The sequence below is a fragment of the Penicillium verrucosum genome (assembly GCF_028828655.1).
Source record: "Penicillium verrucosum strain IBT 35672 chromosome Unknown utg000002l_segment0_segment0, whole genome shotgun sequence".
Lineage (NCBI taxonomy): Eukaryota > Fungi > Ascomycota > Eurotiomycetes > Eurotiales > Aspergillaceae > Penicillium > Penicillium verrucosum.
The window spans coordinates 2,669,425-2,689,157 of NW_026643211.1; the positions used below are offsets into that span (position 1 = coordinate 2,669,425).

Here is a 19,733-nt window from a genome sequence, read left to right on the forward strand (position 1 = left end):
CATGTACAATCAAGGTAGAGTACTCAAGTACATATCACACAGGTTATGCGTGACAGGCTGAAATTTATATATTGTCCGGTGTCGAAACACTGAACCGTCCCATAAACACTATCTAGGCTTTTCTTCCCAAACGCGGTAGTTGGACTCGGCCCAGCAATATTAACACGATGACTGCCCAGAAGGCAGCAGATATGAAAGTCAATTGAAGAGCCGCAGAATATGACGTGGTGACTGAGTTGTTATTAGCAAGGTCAAAGCGAAGTCGACACTCCCAAAAAATAGAACACACCTTCTCGCCGGTGGATTGGATCCAAATGAGCAATAGTATCAATAGATTTGCGGACAAGTGCAATGAGATGATTCTTCTCAATACCAGTGACGTTGTTGTTAAGGTGGTATATGAGACTATTCTGGAAGATCCAGCTGCTGACAGCCACACCCATCACGGCGCCAAGGCTTCTCCACAGCCCCAGAGTGGTTGTTGCGACAGCCTGATCTTGTTTCTCACTAGTTGCGAGAATGGCTACCATCAGGGAGGGGAATGCGAATCCCTGGCCTAGACTAGATAATGAGATGCAGATCATGGAAAGTGGTTGAGAGGTGTCAATGCCCATGGATGCGGCTGCAAATCCACCCATCACCATGCAGAATATACCGATGATGACGAAAGGTTTGAGACGTCTGGTCCAGTTAATCATGAACCCGGTGCCCACACTAGAGACAGTGACAGCTATGGAAGAAGCCAAAAGGCGTAGACCAGAATCAGTTGGGCTGGTCAGCTTCACGGCCTGAAAATACAGGGGAGCGTTGAACAGCATGGTGTGTAAAGACATGGAGGCAAAGAAATTGCCAAAGATGATACTGGCTCGAGGATTCTTTGACATGAGCTCCATTGGTAGCACGGGTCGTGGGACATACTGCTCATAGCGCACCAAGAGAACTCCTAGGACTAACGATGACACTAGGGAGATGATAATGAGTGGGTGGCCCCACGGATAGACATTGCCTCCAAAGTTCAGACCAAGGATTAAGAGAGTCACACATGTAATCAAGATGATCGATCCCAATATATCAATACTCCGGACTAACTGCCAGGCTTTCATGCGCTCCGTTCCAGTGTGTTTAATGCCAAGGTCCGCCGGGACTGTCCAAGCGGCTGCGATAAAGTAAACGAAGATAAAAGGCAGTTGGATGAAAAACGCACCCCGCCAGCCGATATGATCACACAGGTAACCCCCAAAAGCAAGGCCAAGGCTACCGCCGATGCCGAGACACAGGTTGATGTATGATTGGTAGACCCCGCGATACTCAAGATGTACCAGGTCACTTGAGATGATCTGACCGATGGAGAAGACGCCGCCTGCACCAAGCCCACAAAGGGCGCGAGCAGCAATAAAACCGCCGATACTTTGCGCCGAGCCACAACCTGCTGTCGTGAAGAAGAACATGGCGATAGAGAAGAGATATACAGGCTTGCGGCCAAATGCGTCAGAAATGCGTCCAAAGAGAGGCATAAATGCGGTCGAGGTTAACAAGAAGGCCGTCGATAGCCAGGAGGCTGAGTTGGCTGCATTGAAGTAGGAAGTGATGACTGGATGGCTGGAGGCCATGAGGGTCGAGTCAAAGAAGCCGATCATGTAGCCGATCATGATGCCGCCGAAGATGACCCAGAACCTTGTCGGCGAGACATCGATGAACCTCGAGGCGTAATTCTTCTCATCTTGAGCTGAGATTCTCGGCTCTTGGCTGGGAAAGCCAGCCTCAGAACCCACCCCGACATCGAGTTCTTCGGACGCAGAGCTTGGACTGGTTCGACAGCGACTGTGAGATTCCTCGTCTGTATTTGTGGATGAGCGGGCTGATTCAATATCCGTCGCGGAATACGAGACATCGTGATAACTCGTCTTTTGGTGGACAGAATTATTGCGTAGGAGTGGGGTGGCCTCGGAGGGGCAAAAATTAACTGCTTGCCCCTCGTGGTCGCCAATAATAGGCATTTTCTAAAAAAATATATAAAAAAGAATGCATAAAATAAGTTATTGCATAAGACCGAAGATTCTGCACGCACGCAATGTAAGTACGGAAAACGCCATCAACAACGACTCAAAGGCCTTGGGAGCAGTGGTGACACAAAAAAAAATAGAAAGAGAGAAAGAAAAGTACGAGCCTAAGGAAATAGGACCCTTATACCAACGCTAGGACTGCAAGAGCCTATTTGATGCAGTCCAGCACCAATTGCCGAGAGACAAAAAACAGGTGCAGTCCATAGATGTTTGACACATCGGGAATAGCGTGGTTTGTCAGCGGGGTCCGATCTCGGGAACCGATAAGGAGATAAGGGACATTCCATCCAGGGCTCACCTGCCCAGGTGGGCAAGTATTTTCAACTGTATATCCTTGTTTCATTACGGTACCTGCAGCCTTCACATCATTACAAACAATGCATTCCCCGCTCCGCATAGCTGTCTTGGAATGCGATACCCCGATCGACAGCGTCAACCGCCGTTATAATGGATATGGCGGGGTATTCCGCATGCTCCTTAAAGCTAGCGCCAATGCCTTGAACCAGCCCGAGAAACTCGATCCAGAAACGGGACTGGAAATTACAGCTTGGGATATAGTTAATGACGACAAATACCCGAAGCTGGAAGACGTGGACGCCGTGCTTCTAACAGGATCAAGTGCGTGTTGACTCAGTAGGCGCAGAGTATTGAATGCAGACACTAATGACAGTGACCTTCAAACCAGAACACAACTCCTTTGAAGACATCCCCTGGATCATCCGCCTCATCGAATTCACTCAACAAGTCCTCGCGCAGGATCGGGTCCGTCTACTCGGAATCTGCTTCGGACACCAAATCGTTGGCCGCGCATTAAATACCAGGGTCGGACGAAGCGACGAAGGTTGGGAGATTGCCGTGTGTGATATGGATTTGACCGATAAGGGAAAGGAGTTGTTTGGACGGGATAAGATTGTGAGTTCCCCGCCTGCGCCTTGTGTAACGAAAGGCTGCATAACCCATGCACTCGAGTACATAAGTACATAAGTACATATGCATATAGCTGACCGATTATTTTTCCAATCGCAAATAGCGCATCCACCAAATGCACCGAGATATTGTCTATAATTATCCCCCTAACGTGGTTCCTCTGGGCTCATCCCCGCGCTGCGCTGTGCAAGGTATGTATGCGCCGCGCCGCTTTATCACCGTTCAGGGCCATCCTGAATTCACCGGGGACATTACCACGGAGGTTGTCCAGTTTCGGGCCGACAGTGGTATATTCAGGGCAGACGAAGCTCAGGATGCTTTGAGCAGAGCAAATAATGAACATGATGGTGTCACCGTTGGGGTGGCGTTCCTCAAGTTCCTACTGGAGGATTGAGAGAGCAAGAATAAACTCCCGACACGACACAAAGCGAACTGCATTAAATTTGGCTGGCATTCTTCAGGTTATGGCGGGTACTGGTGGGTGCTCTTTTAAACTAGTACCAAATAGTTAACTAGATCAATCTTCATGTACATAAGACGCATTGCAATATTTGGCATGTCATTAGACAACGAACCCCCCCCAATACCTACACAACGACAGGCAACCCAAGTGTTACTTTAGGGACGAGGTTTATATTGCAGTAATTGGGAGACCAGACTAGTACATCGAGTACAGTCCACTGAACTAGGAGGTCCACCATGTTAACTATGTAGGAGATTACCGAGGGAAGATGACTGACAGAGCTGAGCTAGAGTGGGTGTGACATTCCATGGTAATAATACAAGAATCCAAGTCACACCAGCTCGCCATCAGCGCTGGATCATGGGTCAAGCAAGGACCAGACTGGAAGAAGAGTCAAAAAAAAAAAAAAAAAGCTAAAGCTAAGGACTCTAGAAAACAGTGGGAGAAATAAACCCTGGTATCGTTGTAAACAAGGTCATGGAGGACGGCCCCAGGCACAAATCCTCATGCGAGTTCATAATCACAAAACGCCTCCTTCCGCAAGCCCATAGGCCGCGAGCCCCGCAGGGCGATGCAATATGCAAACCCAAGTAAAGAACCAATCGCTTCATCACTAACACCTTTTTTTAATGCAAGAGAAAGCGCTAAAGATGCTCAAAGGTCTAGTCGGAGACTGGAGACAAGCAAGAAAAAGAAAGAAAAAAATCAGTTCGGACGCGGGCGGGAAAGTCGTCTGCTGCGACGACATTTCTTTCCGTCCATGTCTGATTGTTCCGGGGTAGTGGTACCCGGTAGAGGGGGTCTGTGGCCTGACCGTCTTCTGTGTCGGAGTTCATCTATTAAATGCAAAGTTAGCATCCCACTTGAAGGAAACTATTGGTTGGAGAACTCACTCGAAGATTCAAGGAAACAACCTCATCGTGTTCATCCCTGAATGAGATACCAACACCCAAGGTAAGATTGGAGACAAGACGTTTTTTAGGTCGGGTTCGCCGTGCGGGACGAGGATCTTCGGAATCGTCGCTATCCTCCGCGGACCGCTTGCTACCGGTACTAAATGGAGAAGAAGAGCGCGAAGCCTGCAGGCTTGGTTTTATGGGAATGCCGGGGGCAGCTTTCTTATCGAATGGGATGTCGGTCTTCTCGTCTAAGAGCGCCGCGAAGGCGCGGTCAATGTCGCCACGGCATCTCTGGAGCATGTCGACAATTGTTTCCCGGTCATATCGGCCACCCAATCCCTCTTGAATGGATTTGATATCCCAGGGGGATCGAGGTCAACAGCAAGGCCAGCATCGTTGGTTGTATAACCATTGCCAGTTTTTTTCTTCTGGTGGGGTGAATTGTTCAGGAACTATGTTGGATTTGGAGTCTGGAATGACCTCGGGCTTAATACCCTCCTTGAGAGGTTGGAAAGGCTTTAGCCTGGCAAGCAGTCCTTCATGCTTGCCCTCGATACCCCGCACTGAAGAGTAGTGTTTGAAGTCCTGTGGTCATTAGTGGGGCCCGATGATATGCACGATATGCATGACAGCAAGACACTTACATGGAAGGCTACGTGCAGAACATCCCGGGGTTGCGTTGGGAGAGCATTGACATCCTGGAACACCGAAACACCATCCATGGTATATACATTCAAGTCGACCTTGAAAGCCTGACAGAAAGCCTGGAGATGCTCGGAACTTCCCCATTCCCCATTCTTGCGGGTGGTGGCAATCATTTCCTGGAACCGCCGTTCCATGTCCTCCTGGGACGGAGCGGAGACATCGGCAGAGCGAGTAGCATACGCAGATGCAGCCGCACGTTTAGGCCGGCGGCGCTCCCCACCTTCAGCAACGACGAATTGCATAAAGTAATCTTTATTGGAAGCCATGTGGTTGGCTAGAAGCTGGCGTATTTCGTCTGCATGGTGGGTGTCGCCATACAGTTGGTCGGAGAGGGAGTAATAGAGACAATTACCTAGCATTGGACGCGTCAGAATAGGTTTAAAAAAACTTGACGTAGCTTCTAAACGCTATGAAGCTCCAAAAACATGTAGAAGGTGTAATTGACTTACCGTCTCCCTCGGTGGGTAGTGCATAAAGGCCTCTCTCTTGAAGAGAGGCCATCTCCAAGCTCGCGTGGTGCCCGGGCTTGGTTTGTTTGCTAGCCTGTTGATCCTGCAACAGGCAAGGAATAGTCGGTTGGGAAGAGATTGGAGAGAGAGGAATTGAAGGAAGAGATGCGTCTAACGACGGAGGCATCTCGAGGGTAGGATCGTGAGAATCAGAGCCCGTAAGTATGGGCACGATTCTGCCACCATTAGTGAGGAGTGACATATTGAAGATGAGACTCGAATAAGAGTCGGCATTTATGGGAGTGTAGATCAATAGACAAATAGACCGAAAGAGAAGTGAGAAAAAAATGAGAAAATAGGGAAATTGAGGTTATTGATCTAAGAATGGCAAACAAAAAGGCTCCCGCAGAGTGAATTCGGGCCCTGCGGGTGGTTTGAAAAAGGAAATTGTTCGGCCCTCCAATGCCCATTTGACTACCCGGGCGAGGCGGTGAACTCTGGTGCTTGGTGATTGGCCACAGCGTGGGCGTTTGCCCACTATGACATCGCCCAACTTTCTTTGTATAGAATGCTTTCAGGGCATTTCAGTTCTATATTTAGTAGATCAAAGGTTCTGTTAGGTTTTCTGATTCAAAAATATCTCAAAGAAGAGTGATTTACGAGAGAAATGAGCGTCAATTGAGGTAACTGAAGAGCCCTGGAGAGAGATCAAATGTGATCGATAACGTTGAATTCCGAGTGGAGTCCGGAGAGATGGAGCGGGACTTTACGGAGCTCCTTACTGGGGGACCAAGAGTGAAATTAGAAAATCGATGACTGAATCAAGGATCTAAGAGAAGTGAAGAACAAAATCATTGAGGTATCGAGGTATATATTAAAAGGATTATATATCTGTCACAATGGCTTACAATCCTTTGACCAGAGAGAAGTATGTTGTACGCATCACCTCCGCATAAGTGCGGAGTTGTATTTTTAAAACTTTGACCGTGTACTGAATGTCCACCCATGTCTCCACTAAAAGTCTCTAGCGTGTTTATTTATTTTTTTGGAGGTATATTATTGGCTTACATTTTACACCGCCGCAGTGGGATTTCCATAATAGGCTAAGCACAAAGTAATGTAATCAAGCCCTTACCACACCTTACCAGACCTTACCGCACCTTACCGCACCTTACCGCACCTTACCATCCCTGGAGACTTCCACTTGTCGGTTAAATGAGCGAGATAGTTAACTGATTACCCCCTCACCCCGCTCGTTGCCCTGGAGCTCACCTCACACATTTAAGGAAAACAGGCCCCTGTTGTGTCAACTGTGCATATTTCTGGCTTCGAATTCCAAAGAGCTTAAAGTGCCCATTATGACGAATAACATTGTAGTTCTGGGGTAAGTTCCCCGAGCTCCGAGGTTCTTTAGCTTCCACCCCTACAGGAACTCCACTTTGTTAACATCCATGGATATGTAATAGTGCGGGTGTGTCCGGTTTGACCACCGCATATCTACTGTCACAGGACCCATCTAATAAGATCACTGTGCTGGCAAAACATATGCCCGGGGATTATGATATTGAATATGCATCTCCATGGGCTGGTGCCAACTATATGCCGTATGATTGACCAAAACCGGCTTCTCGATAAAGCTCTGATTAAGTGAATCTTCTATAGGGTGGGAAAGGAGGGAAGTGTTCATCACAAATGGGAGCTCGATACCTGGCCAGCATTGAAAGAAATCACAGAGAAGTACCCAGAGGCTGGTATCCACTTCCGAGGTATGATGTCTCCCCAGAACCTGATCAACATCTGATCCTCTAACAAAGTGTAGGCAGCTTGATCTACAACCGAAAGAAGGATCAAGAAACAGATACCGGAAAGTCGTTTTCGGAATTGACTCAGCCAAACCCGTGGTATAAAGATGTCGTTCCTGATGTATGTTTTAACCGTGAGATAGAGCCGCAGAGTGCAAACTAACGTGATGCTTCTAGTTCAAAAGCGTCCCCTCTGACCGATTAGCCCCCGGAGTGGACAATGGCCAGGAGTTCACATCTGTTTGCATCAACACCGCTGTCTACCTGCCGTGGTTGGTCGGTCAGTGCATCAAGAACGGCGCCGTCTTCGAGCGAGCTGTCTTTAAGCATATCGCCGATGCGGCCAATGCCCACCACACCGGACAGAAAGCCGACGTGGTGATCAATTGCACCGGCCTATCATCCAAGACGCTCGGGGGTGTTACCGACGACAAGATGTATCCTGCTCGTGGTCAGATTGTCGTCGTCCGCAACGACCCCGGTCCTATGATGTCGACATCCGGAACTAACGACGGAGAAGATGAGGTGTTGTACATTATGACTCGTGCTGCAGGTAAGATCGTATACGCTAGTTTACTGTTAGATCATTGGCTTATTGCTTCCAGGTGGTGGCACGATCCTCGGTGGCTCTTATCAAAAGCACAACTGGAATGGAATCCCGGATATGAACCTTGCCAATCGTATCATGAAGCGTTGCATCGATATCTGCCCCAGCCTCGTCAAGGAGGGACAGGGAATTGAGGGGTTGGACATTATTCGTCACGGTGTTGGCCTCCGACCACTCAGAGAAGGTGGCACTCGCATTGAAAAAGACAAGGTCGACGGTGTGGCAATCGTTCACAATTACGGCCATGGAGGATTTGGCTATCAGACCTCCTTCGGCTGCGCATATTCCGCTGTGTCTTTGGTCAAAGAGGTCCTACAGAACAAATCTCGCGCTAAGCTGTGAGGAACTGCATTGTACAGAGCAATTGTTATATTCCAGTAGCAATCCCAAATATTTAGAAATATTTAGCCATGGAAAGTAATTTGCGAAGTTTGGTCTGCCCATGTATGCCATTGTGACGTCAATTGATATTTGCTTAAGGACTCGGTTTGAGATTCAGCAGGAGAATGGTTCACTTCCATCCATAATCACTCCATCAATTGCTCTACGATGTCAGCACATGGGACTAAAGAAACACCCCACAAAATTATCAAGGTACTGAACGAGTTCGGTAGATCTCCTCTACATGGCACAGTACTTGCCGACCCAAAGTCGCTAAATGCCAGCCCTGAGATAGTGTTGGCGATGGCTCTAGACGCTCTGATCAAAGCAAGGCCAATCTCTCACGAGTTGACACAAAAAACGATCAAAAAGCTAATCGAAGCCGGGTATCATGACATCGACGTACTTTCCCAGACCACGTGGGAAGATCGAACAATGGTTTTGCTAGAAGGGGGTTACAACCGGTATCGAGAGCAGGGGGCTACCAATCTTGGTGAGCTCGCGAAGCTGGTTGTTGATAGATACGGTACGCCTTTACTTCCATCTGCGGATTTGAATCTGCGATGTTATACTGCTTGTGGAAGCAAATCCTAACCTTGCATGAATACAGATGGAGATTTGAACAATCTCCTCAAGCTGGCAGATGGAAAACCTCACAAAGTCAGGATATTGATGAAGGAGATCAGGGGGATGGGGGACTTGGGAGTGGAGGTATTCTTCAACAACGTTCAAGGCATATGGCCAAGCATTGCTCCTTCTGTCGATTCACGGAGCTTGAAGACCGCAGAGGAGATCGGAATTGGGACTGATTTGGATGAAATGTACAATGCGCTACAGCAGGACCCAATGCGCATGAGTTGCTTCGCTAATGGCCTCTCTGAGGTTCGGCTAGAGAAAAGACAGGAAGTGATTGGGGAAGTTTAAAAATGGACAATAGCCACATGGATGGTGATGACCGGGATATTGCCAATGTATATCAACAAGAATGATAGAACTACCGGTTTTCTTCCTCGTGTACACGTATGCCAGCCCTTGACCTACGTGATCTCCCCCAATCGACCCATTTGCCAGAAGCTCGCGGCGAAAAAAAGTAAATGTTACCTTTGATATTTGTTTTCCGAAAGCATCGACAATACTCAACTGGTAGCTTTAAAAGTAAACACATACATCACCGAGAGATTATTTACCGGCCTTTCGGATTTGGGGCCAAATGTACCATCTTTTTGAGGTCAGCAACCTATTCAACAGGGATTGAATAAACATGCAGCCACTTACCACTGGAACTATGGCCGACAAACTCAGAAACCCCAGCATGGTGGTGAATCCAGTCCATCCCAAATTCTCAAACGTAAGCTCTGAAAGCAATGGGCCAAGTACAGTGCCAGCGCCAAATGTCGCACCAAGAAGCATATAGGCCTCGGTGACTGGACTCTTATCGCCGTATATATCAGGTTGCTCCTCTTGTACGGTATTCATAATGCGAGGTATTTCCGCCACCAACGGGATCAGCGATGTATTTAGCCCCATTCCTGTTTGTTGTGAGCAAATCCGTGGGTATAAATTGACGTTCATGGAACTGTGGTCGGAGCTTACCAACAAAAGATAGTAGCACGCACGCCATAACCTTGCTTGCAGTATCGTCATGTTTTATTAGGGCGAGAAGAGCGACTGCGACACCTGCTAAAGTAAAACCGAGACCGGAGATCAATCGGACACCGTACTTGTATGAGATCATTCCAACCAATGGACATATCAATGATGGGATGGAGAAGTTTAAAAACATAGCCCCCGTGGCACCGGAAACCCAGTGGAAGGTCTGCTTGATAAAAATCGGGAGGACGGCGTCCGTGCCGCTCACCAAGATCGTGTTGATGAGGCATCCGTATAACGCAGCAAATATACGATGATTTCGAAGGAGACCACCGACAATAGTCCACCAAGAAGGATCTTTCGCAACCGCAGACGAGGTCTCGCGGCAGTGCGAAAGTAGCGGTGTGGTGATAGTTGAATCGCCTTCTTCGACAGTTGATAGTCGCCGTTTTCCCTTTGCAACTGCACTCCTTGGCGAGTTCCCATTGGGAAGGGAGGAACTCTCAGTGGAATCATTGTGACCCCTATACTTCACAGCAGTCTTCCTGTCGATCATGAGCAGAATGAGGACCAAGTTGATGAGAACCACGCCAAGACCCATGATAAAAACAGGATAAAAGCCTGCTTTTTCATATACAATTCCTCCGAGAGTAGGTGATACGAGCACGCCAAAATTCATGCCCGAGAGTCCGAATCCAACCCAGAGTCCCAGCTCGTGCGACTCGATCGTGTCCACCAACAGCGTTAATCCAGCAGTGTAGACAACACCTGCAGATAGGCCCTGGAAAATCCTTGCCACGATGATCACCCATGGCTTGACTCCAAGCATGAATAAAAAGGTGGCACCGAATGCACAAGAGAGGCCTCCCAGGAATGGTATTTGGCGTCTTTCGTATTTTCCGACAATCCAGCCTGCTATCGGGGCGCCAAATACCATCGCGAGACCGAAAGCGGCCAAAGAAGTTGATGTCCAAAATGGGACATCAGCCTCTGGAACTCCAGACCGAACGGTTAAAGAGAAAGGGAGCACGGATACGATCTAGAAGAGAGCCCTTAGGGTCAATAGTGCCATTTAACAGCTAAGATTAGAAACACATACTATCCCGTAAAGGAATCCATCAGTGAAGGTGGTTGAGAATACAGCAAGGCCGATCAGTTGCTTGGATGAGCGTAGATCGAAAAGCCACGGTTTTCTTGATGTGACATCCTCCATTATGATTTGGAGTTAACAAAATAACAAAACAAGCTCTCAATTTGATTTCCCCCGCGATGTCCCTTTGTAAAGGTAAACAATAATCCTTTAATGGGAAACCGGCGTGTGGAAAGCCAAGTCTAAGGTGAAGATGTAAGGGGGAAGACATGTCAAGGCAGAATTTGGAGCCGTATACTTTTGCATCAAAGCTATATGAGCTGTAATTAAATTCGGTAATAACGTCAGCGATGAGCAGGTTTTAAGCAGTCTAGGTCTCTTGAAATATTGGTAACTTAGTCCGAGATCTCAACCAGTTATTCTCTGTATATTGCCGTAGTCCATTGGTCTACATGGAGGGATGATACATGCACGTTATCTGCATGATTTATTGACGATCAACACAACTGATTGGGCCAACTATTATCCATTCCGTCGAATTTTCCACCGGGATCGCAAGTTGCACCAGCTGAATGATTTATTGCGGGGCAGCTGGGCATGTAGAACATTCCAGGGTCCTTCAAAGTGTATTCATGTAGGTTTAAGGGGAGGGTGTTGCTTACAACAACTTCTTAAATGGGCACAGTAGTTAACGAAGTATATCTAGGTATATGTCTAGGTATTTTGGGGTATTTTATATGGAGTCTGGGGCTTTTTATCATATTGCTGGATCTCATTGCCTTTTCGGGCATGATTTGCTTTTTGCCTTAAATCTCTATGGTGTACTATTCGATTGTAATCCATTCAAATTCTGAGCTATCATCTACCCAGTTCAACACAGAAAGTTCATGAGATACAGACCCCAGAGAATAGTCAAACAACACCAACTCTGACTTTACACTTGTACATCTTCTTGAGGTTAATAAAGAGGTATAGTGTGTTATCTGATGTTTGATCTTTCTGTTATTGGTGGAGATGATGAACAGCAGTAAACTTTTCAGGCATATCAATCACGGCTTCAAGATATCATATTCAACAATTGACACAAACATTAGTCCACCCGTAGGGCTTTTGCATCAGCGCTTTGCTATAATATAATTTACAACCCAGGTATTCCCGACTATGCTCACTAGCTTAGGTGTAGAGGCAGAAAGCGCATTACATGACGGGGGTTTGAGGCGCTTGGTATATATGTAGCTATATGTCAAGCATTCTGGTGAAGTCCCTTTGTATGCTGTACCTGAATTTGCAGCTTGTAAATCAAGCATCCCTTTCATCAACTTTGGTACATATAATAGACACATGGGTATGTGGTTTTCGTAGGTTTCAACTGACTGTCTTCTCTCTTTCTTTACCTGTGTTTCTGCGCTGTCTTGAGGAGACGGCTATAGTACATTCTCTAGGAGGTACTGACCTTAGCATGTATTATAAATTCATACCTGACAGTCAAGAGATCAATAATAGCTAACTAAGTGAAGACCTGTAGCCCTACGCCAAGGAAACACTATTCTTAATACAGAATAGCGCCCGCACTGGCCCATGGAAGATCACGTGAGCCACCAGCTGTCTTGGCAGACCCGCTGGTTGCGACAGCGCAGCAGCTGTCGACGCCCTCAATTTCCACTTCCCCCCTGCTCTGCTTCTTTCAAACCCTGGCAAGCTGTTTGATCAAACGTGTGTTGCCTATTAATCTCCCCTCAGACCTGTTGTGTCATCTTCAAGGTAAGTTCCCTTTTGTCATAGAACTAGGAAACTGGGGTCCGGCCTGGCGAACTCCGGCGAACCTAGCTTCCATCATCATTTGAGCGATTGGCGAGACCAAGCGACATCGTATTCGTATCATAAGCTAACAGAGCACCATTGAAGACCCAGTTTAGTTACTCGACACCGATTCTTTGTCAAAACTCTGCAGCCTAACGACTCGCCCTCCACATTGATTCGCGAGCAACCCTGAAGATCACTCCCATCCCCAAGCCTTGAACGAAACTATCGCAATGGATTTCACAAACATCTTGTATGTTAGCTCTTGCTGGATGTATCTGTGCCAGTACTGACCCAATGCAGCCGTCTTGTCAACATCGCCGTGGGCGTGTTTATGGTGCTCGGTGGCATCAGTAACTTCTTCACCGGCACCTGGAGTTCATTCATCCTCGGCGCATATGCAGTTGTCTTTGGTCTCGGTAGGTTCCAACGGTCATTTAAACTCATAACACCAACAGTCCGTGCTAATATTATCCTAGTTGTCGGCGGACTGGAGTTCCTCCCCCATGTCCCGGATTACGCGTACCGTTATGCGTCGTTCCTCTTCTCCTTCCTGGGCCGTGGTGTCTGTAAGTTATACCATTGCACGCTCCTAAATCAGAGGGAATGCGGTGGCTAATCATTACTGTCAACAGTCTACATCTTCATCGGTTCCATTCTGCTACACGACCATGTGCTGCGCATCATTGATGGTTCGCTGATCGCCTTCATCGGTCTCGGATACGTCGCCCTCGAGTTCATTCCTTCTATCGAGCCCCCTTCGAACATGCGCGAATCCGACCAGGGCTGGGGTGCCGAGCAGGTCTAAACTGCCTCCTGCGTAGGTGGTGAGAATTTTTTTCGTATCGCGTTGGCACTGTGATGGATACTGTCTGATCAGGCGGTTTCCTCCAGCATGCGGTATGCGATGTTCGATGAGCACGACGACCTTGAGACGCCCTATGGATTTCATCATCGAGGGATGTCGTTGTAAGGAAGGGGATTTGAAGAGGGGAATAGGACAGTTTTGCTAGGTCAATATTTTTGTTGATACCAGCGTAAAGAGACACAGAGACACAGAGAGACACCTGTACTATATTTGGGACGTGGTGAGCTAGCATTGTCTAGCAGCATTGGCATGCTCTAATGATTTATTGATTTCTTATTCTAGTAATCCGGTGAGAGATCATCTGATAATCAAGGAGCTAGTGCAGGGACTTCTTAGCGCCGAGACGACTTGTATGCTGTACTACCCGGTATTAGTTTGTAAAGAGTCGGTACCTTTGTCTCCGTACAACATACAACATAACTACAACATACAACGGTGTACTCCGTACTCCGTACTATATGTTACCGTACAAAAGTACAGCGTGGCCATATCGCTTCGGCTTGTTCCATCTCCGAGAAACCAATCGGAACATCCAGAGATTTGATGACAGGATTAGTCATCTATTTTGAACCAATCATTGACTTTATATATTTGATTTCCTACCATTGCCCCACTCTAACCTCAGTTGGGCAAGGTGTAATTCCCACTCTTCCCACTCTTTTTCTTTCTTTTTCCACCTTTTCCACATTTTCCACTGTATTTTCACTTTCCAACTAAACTTCATCAGGTCATAGGTGGAGTCTACAATGTAAATGGGGAGATATCGAATCATGCAGAATCACCAGAGATTTCCTGTTGAATTAGTCCAAGATCAAGAAAAAAATAGAAGAAGTAGAAGCAGAAAAATCACAAATAGAGAGTGAATGATTAGATGAGATTGATGCGATCCTCGGCAAACGGTACAGATTAAAGTGATAGATTGATACGCCCGTCGATCCCCCCTTCCACTTAGATCGATAAACCCCAATCCCTTTCTTTGGGCGATAAGCAATACTCGGTCTCGCCTCTTTGTTTCATTTCTCTTATTTCTCTCCTTTTCATCTTTCTTGTCTTTGACGCCCCTTCCCAATCTATAATCCTCCTATACGGAGTACTTGTCCCCCCTTTATCGCCTTCATCGCATCTTGTGTGCCCACTTTGCCTAGTCCTAACGCGGAGTGATCACCATCTTGCAGCTCCCTAGCCTGTCGAACAATCCCTGCCTCGCTGTTCGTCCTTTTGCATCGGGCCCTCGATAACACTGTCCCCCACGATCGCCTGCCAGTCAGACCAAGACCTTGTGGTGTGCTGTCAATTATCGCAATCACTATCACCTGACTGTTCCAAGTCCGTCGGGTCGCCACTGTTCCATACGAGCCGGTTACTATCTTTGGTGGCGGGTTGACTTGTTAATCTACTCGACACTCGATTTCCTACTTCTGTGTGGCGGCATCCGAATTCACTTCTTTTCCACCGTGATCCCGAGCCATCGTCCGCCCTACGATTCCCCCGATCCTGCAGCATCGTGGCTGCATATATTCCTGCTGGACTGACTTTTCCCATCTTTCTCCAACCCGTCAGCTTGACCGACATTTGGTTTTTGAGTGATACGGTGCATTCCGCTCTCGACTGTGGTGTGACATCGCCCTCACATCTTAGGATTTTCACTCTCCCTTTCGCCTCCGTCGTTTCGTTCCCATTCGACTCTCCCACTTCAAGCAAAACGGCCGAAGGATCCCTGGCCCGAATCACCGCTTGTAATGTTAGCGTCTATCCCACAAATGGAAGCGCTTCACTCTTTGCCTCGAAATCAGGACGTTCCGATGCGACAACCATCAGCGGAAGATTTGGATGCTGCGCAGCAGTTGATCTCCTCCGCGCAGGCAGGTCGTGAACATTTAGCAGATCACTACCGGGAGGATGGCATGGTGCAAGGGTCTGGCCAACCGGGAACAACTCAATGGATTGGACACAACGATATCTCGAGCGAGAAAACATCCCCTGGCAGCCAAAAAGACACAACATTCCTGGGGCATTCATGCAGGTGAGTCTCGATTGGGTGGCCTCCATTGATAATTAGGTTACAAGGGCTGACACCATCTCTTCTTTTCAGCAATTGCGGCACAAAAAGCACTCCTCTCTGGCGTCGTTCTCCCACGGGAGCGATGATCTGTAACGCCTGCGGTCTCTACCTCAAAGCTCGCAACGTCGCTCGTCCCACGAAACGGAATAGGATGCAATCAGAGGGGGCCGAGAAGCCGCCGGCTCCTACAAGCTCTCACTGTGGCGGTTCCTCGGAAGGTGGTGGTTGCAAGGGGTCATGCCCTGGTGGTGGGAGTTGTAATGGCACTGGTGGTGCAGAAGGGTGCGATGGATGTCCGGCATACAACAACCGGATATACAAGTCTGCTCCCCGAGGAGCGACTACCATCCAGTCATCGTGGGGCCGTCACCCAGCGCAAGAACTTGAGCCTGTGACGCAGGAGGAGCCACCGGTAAAGATGCCTACTCCTGCTGATGGCCCCAATACCTTGGTTGCTTGTCAAAATTGCGGCACAACCGTGACTCCTCTGTGGCGGCGCGATGAACAGGGCCACCCCATTTGCAACGCTTGTGGTAAGTCTGGATCTTGTATAGATCTGATGATATGATCTCTAACACAACGTAGGGTTGTACTATAAGCTCCACGGATGCTATCGCCCCACCAACATGAAAAAGTCCATCATCAAACGTCGCAAACGTGTTGTTCCCGCCCTGCGGGATCAGTCCCCCACCGCTGCTACCCTTTCTTCCAATGGCTCATCAGCATCCCCGGAGGCTTCGCCTGCCGCCCTGGCGCATGGCCATGACGATCACTATCGATATATGAGCAGTGAGCCTGCGGAGCACTACCACATGATGCCTGGAAAGACCGAAGATGCACCTCGACCCTTACCGTTTGCGCCACCGCCGGTTGATTTTACCGGGTACAATGTCTCATCCATGCCCCTTGTACATGGTCTCTCCGTCTCCCACGGCCTACCCAAACCCTTGGGAGTGGATCGCCTGGGACATTCACCCGTATCTCAGTACGGGCGGCGGTCCGCCTCTCCAAATCCCCTCAACCTTCCTAAAAAGCGAACATTGGCCGAGACGGCGTCAGAGGCTCTCCCGGCCCCGTCTACATTGGAAGCAGGATCAAATCAACTGCCTCCCATTATGTCTTCGGCCAATCCTACTCCCCCGGTCGTCTTAGCTCAATCTCGTCCATTCTGAACCAATCAGATGTTCGGGGCGAGCCTCGCCCAGATACCAATCTGGGACGTCCACCTCCTATTCACCACTCTATCTCCCCTTCGCCTCACCCGCCGCAGCCTTTGCCTGGCCTTGCATCTCTCGGAGACTCGGTTGATCGCCGTGTCCGACTTGAACGCGAAGCTGAGCAGATGCGCGAGATGCTCAGAGCAAAGGAGCGCGAGCTGGCAGAAATGAGACGATAGATTCGACGCCTGTCTAAGTTGTGACGAAAATAATGATATTCGGATAATGTTTTGCAAACCGGTGTTTTTCGTGAGATAAATGGCGCACAAAGATACCACTCACGTTCCTGGGATATCTTGTCCCTGGCTGTGTTTTTATTTTTTTTAAAAAAAGTGTTGAAATGGATTGTATTTTATAATGTGCCATTGCTATCTATTTCATTTTTTTTACGAGTTCCTCGATGAGCATATGGGTAGATGTTCCTTCACTATTACTTCCTGAGGATCGATGTCATAATGACTTCCAACCTCTCGATGAAATCAATCGGAAACAGATCAAATCCGCTGTAAACTACCAATTCCAATTTCTTCAAACTGACCATTCTCTACAATGTCCACCCCGAAAGACTTCACTCTGACCTTCACAGGCGATGTAATGCTCGGCCGCCTGCTCGATCAACTAATGCCAGAGCATGTCCCTAACCAGCACGACGAGCGCATTGCCACAACCTTCATAAAAGCCGATCCAACTCTCCTCTCAAAAGGAAAATACACACCATCGTCCCCATGGGGAACAACCCTCCCGCTCCTCCACTCCTCTACCCTAGCATGCATCAACCTGGAAACCGCCGTAACAACAGCCCCAATCCCGTGGCCCAACAAGGTATTCAACTACCGCATGCACCCAGCCAACCTAGGCCCCATTCTGCACGCCGGCGGCATCGACTACGCCAGTCTCGCCAACAACCACACCCTGGATTTCGACACCGAGGGTCTCACAGAGACCGTGCAAACACTGCAACGGGCGAACGTCACTTACGCCGGTGCGGGTGAAACAGCCAATGATGCACGCAAGCCTGCTGTGCTACATCTGCCCCGGGCCTCAGATCCGATAGACGAAGACAAACAACAGCGCCACATGGTCCATATTTACTCAGCCTCCGATCACCCGCACGTGTGGGCCAACGTGCCGGGATTTAACCTGTTCGATTACACGCGCGACACGCGCGCTCGGCTGCGTGAAATGCTTGTTGATGCCGAGGAGACCAAGCCTGCGTTGAAGATCTTTTCGGTTCACTGGGGGCCGAATTATGCTTGGCAGCCTGATGGACGCATTACGTCTCTTGCACATTTCTTGATCGATGAGTGTGCGGTGGATATTGTTCATGGGCACTCGTCGCATCATGTTCAGGGGGTGGAGGTTTATCATGGGAAGCTTGTTATCTACGGGTGTGGGGACTTTGTGGATGATTATGCTCTGAATGAGGAGTATAGGAATGATCTTGGGGCGTTGTGGAGGGTTGTTGTTCGGGAGAAGAGTGGTGGTGGACTTGGATTGGAGAGATTGGAGATCTTCCCTACGCGGGTTGAGAGATTTAGGGCTGTTTTGTTGGATTCGAGAGATGAGGACCATGTGTGGGTTAGGAGGAAGATTCGTGAGCTCAGTGGGGAGTTGGGAACAATTGTTAAGGCTGGGCTCGGGGAGAAAGGGGAGATTATTGTTGAGTTGTCTGGAGAGTAGATATCTCCATGTATGTACGGAGTATTTTGTAGTTAACTACAACATAGTGAGTGAATCCGAGATCATGTGCTTCGAGAGTCCATGCGAAATACACTATGTAGTTATTGCATCTAAAACATAAATAGCCAATAGATGGATTGTTCGTCAAATAGTTCCACAGATCTGTCTGCATATTGGATACTAACATCGTATATTGCTTATACTAGGTATTCCAAGATATATAGACCCGAGATCTGAGGTCTGAACTCAAGTACACGAGTACGGAAGTAACAAAAATGAATAACTAGTCCCGGATATAAAGATGGAGGAGCAATAAGGGGAACATAACCTAGCTCAATTAGGAAATGATATGAGTGATCACTCTGTCGATCCTACCTAACGAGTTAGCTACCAGATTGTTCCTTTCTTCCCTTCCTTTCTTTCCACCGAAGTCTTTTGTCCAGGTCTAACATGTTCATTCTACCGTGCCGCTTGCAAGATATTTACAATATACCTCAGCGATGCACATATACCCAGTCCCACGGTGCACTTCGTCAGTAAACGGATAACACCGCTTGGGCTGACCCTAAGCTGATGCAGCATGCAACATCAATATTATTACTATCGGTAGAATTACGGCACTACACCAATGCCACTCCACCCGGCATTAATTTCCTTCGGCAAAAATACATCTACCGCCAGTGAAAGCACCGCATACTCCCAAGGTTCCCATTAAAGCGGGTCATCTGGATGGTCATAGAGGCCCGTTCTCAACTGCTATACCCAACGAGGAAACTCGAAAAGATAACTTGGATTTTCCTTAAATGACTTGACAGCCACGTGTCAATCTTTACCCGTTGTATGTGAGTCTCTCACATCATTCTTCCAGGGGGATCCATATGCAGGGTATACGCCCACATGGCAAATACCCCGGGGTCGGAGTTATTACCTAGGCGAGCCAAGGATTCCCAGCAACTTGGGTGGGAACATAGGATCACCGGCTGGTGCTGCAGCACTATTGAGCAGACTATGCAGACTATTCAAACCTGTGGGGGTTTCCCATGAATCGACTATCTAGATTTGCTCGTGCCATGCATGAATGGTGCTCCGCAGTGTGTTCAGACAATGATTGACATTAAGGGCATGCTCAA

The 19,733-nt window shown here is 48.2% G+C and overlaps 10 protein-coding genes across 10 annotated transcripts; 7 read left to right on the plus strand and 3 right to left on the minus strand.

Moving 5' to 3' along the window:
• Positions 1-112: 112 nt before the first annotated feature.
• Positions 113-1,997, minus strand: N7516_006665 (putative MFS multidrug transporter; the record flags this gene model as incomplete). The annotated part of the gene is made up of 2 exons (XM_057219385.1): positions 113-231; positions 290-1,997. The coding sequence occupies 2 exons, from the start codon at positions 1,995-1,997 to the stop codon at positions 113-115; spliced, it is 1,827 nt and encodes a 608-aa protein (XP_057073476.1).
• A 443-nt stretch (positions 1,998-2,440) lies between these two features.
• Positions 2,441-3,384, plus strand: N7516_006666 (type 1 glutamine amidotransferase; the record flags this gene model as incomplete). Its single annotated transcript, XM_057219386.1, has 3 exons — positions 2,441-2,681; positions 2,749-2,975; positions 3,094-3,384. 3 exons carry the CDS (start codon positions 2,441-2,443, stop codon positions 3,382-3,384), a joined length of 759 nt encoding a protein of 252 aa, XP_057073477.1.
• Positions 3,385-4,097: 713 nt separating this feature from the next.
• Positions 4,098-5,768, minus strand: N7516_006667 (OTU domain-containing protein; the record flags this gene model as incomplete). The annotated part of the gene is made up of 6 exons (XM_057219387.1): positions 4,098-4,115; positions 4,170-4,289; positions 4,347-4,643; positions 4,806-4,937; positions 4,997-5,409; positions 5,507-5,768. The coding sequence occupies 6 exons, from the start codon at positions 5,766-5,768 to the stop codon at positions 4,098-4,100; spliced, it is 1,242 nt and encodes a 413-aa protein (XP_057073478.1).
• A 1,096-nt stretch (positions 5,769-6,864) lies between these two features.
• Positions 6,865-8,257, plus strand: N7516_006668 (FAD-dependent oxidoreductase; the record flags this gene model as incomplete). Its single annotated transcript, XM_057219388.1, has 6 exons — positions 6,865-6,890; positions 6,973-7,110; positions 7,169-7,272; positions 7,326-7,429; positions 7,486-7,861; positions 7,914-8,257. 6 exons carry the CDS (start codon positions 6,865-6,867, stop codon positions 8,255-8,257), a joined length of 1,092 nt encoding a protein of 363 aa, XP_057073479.1.
• A 207-nt stretch (positions 8,258-8,464) lies between these two features.
• Positions 8,465-9,220, plus strand: N7516_006669 (uncharacterized protein; the record flags this gene model as incomplete). The annotated part of the gene is made up of 2 exons (XM_057219389.1): positions 8,465-8,822; positions 8,907-9,220. 2 exons carry the CDS (start codon positions 8,465-8,467, stop codon positions 9,218-9,220), a joined length of 672 nt encoding a protein of 223 aa, XP_057073480.1.
• Positions 9,221-9,479: 259 nt separating this feature from the next.
• Positions 9,480-11,099, minus strand: N7516_006670 (uncharacterized protein; the record flags this gene model as incomplete). Its single annotated transcript, XM_057219390.1, has 4 exons — positions 9,480-9,533; positions 9,572-9,825; positions 9,890-10,925; positions 10,986-11,099. The coding sequence occupies 4 exons, from the start codon at positions 11,097-11,099 to the stop codon at positions 9,480-9,482; spliced, it is 1,458 nt and encodes a 485-aa protein (XP_057073481.1).
• A 1,218-nt stretch (positions 11,100-12,317) lies between these two features.
• N7516_006671 (uncharacterized protein) lies at positions 12,318-12,820 on the plus strand (the record flags this gene model as incomplete). Its single annotated transcript, XM_057219391.1, has 3 exons — positions 12,318-12,321; positions 12,540-12,737; positions 12,759-12,820. 3 exons carry the CDS (start codon positions 12,318-12,320, stop codon positions 12,818-12,820), a joined length of 264 nt encoding a protein of 87 aa, XP_057073482.1.
• A 189-nt stretch (positions 12,821-13,009) lies between these two features.
• N7516_006672 (TVP15 family protein) lies at positions 13,010-13,584 on the plus strand (the record flags this gene model as incomplete). Its single annotated transcript, XM_057219392.1, has 4 exons — positions 13,010-13,029; positions 13,080-13,195; positions 13,256-13,345; positions 13,412-13,584. 4 exons carry the CDS (start codon positions 13,010-13,012, stop codon positions 13,582-13,584), a joined length of 399 nt encoding a protein of 132 aa, XP_057073483.1.
• A 1,820-nt stretch (positions 13,585-15,404) lies between these two features.
• Positions 15,405-17,102, plus strand: sreA (siderophore transcription factor SreA; the record flags this gene model as incomplete). The annotated part of the gene is made up of 4 exons (XM_057219393.1): positions 15,405-15,667; positions 15,737-16,239; positions 16,292-16,703; positions 16,766-17,102. 4 exons carry the CDS (start codon positions 15,405-15,407, stop codon positions 17,100-17,102), a joined length of 1,515 nt encoding a protein of 504 aa, XP_057073484.1.
• A 370-nt stretch (positions 17,103-17,472) lies between these two features.
• N7516_006674 (CapA family protein) lies at positions 17,473-18,603 on the plus strand (the record flags this gene model as incomplete). Its single annotated transcript, XM_057219394.1, has 1 exon — positions 17,473-18,603. One exon carries the CDS (start codon positions 17,473-17,475, stop codon positions 18,601-18,603), a length of 1,131 nt encoding a protein of 376 aa, XP_057073485.1.
• Between the last annotated feature and the right edge of the window lie 1,130 nt (positions 18,604-19,733).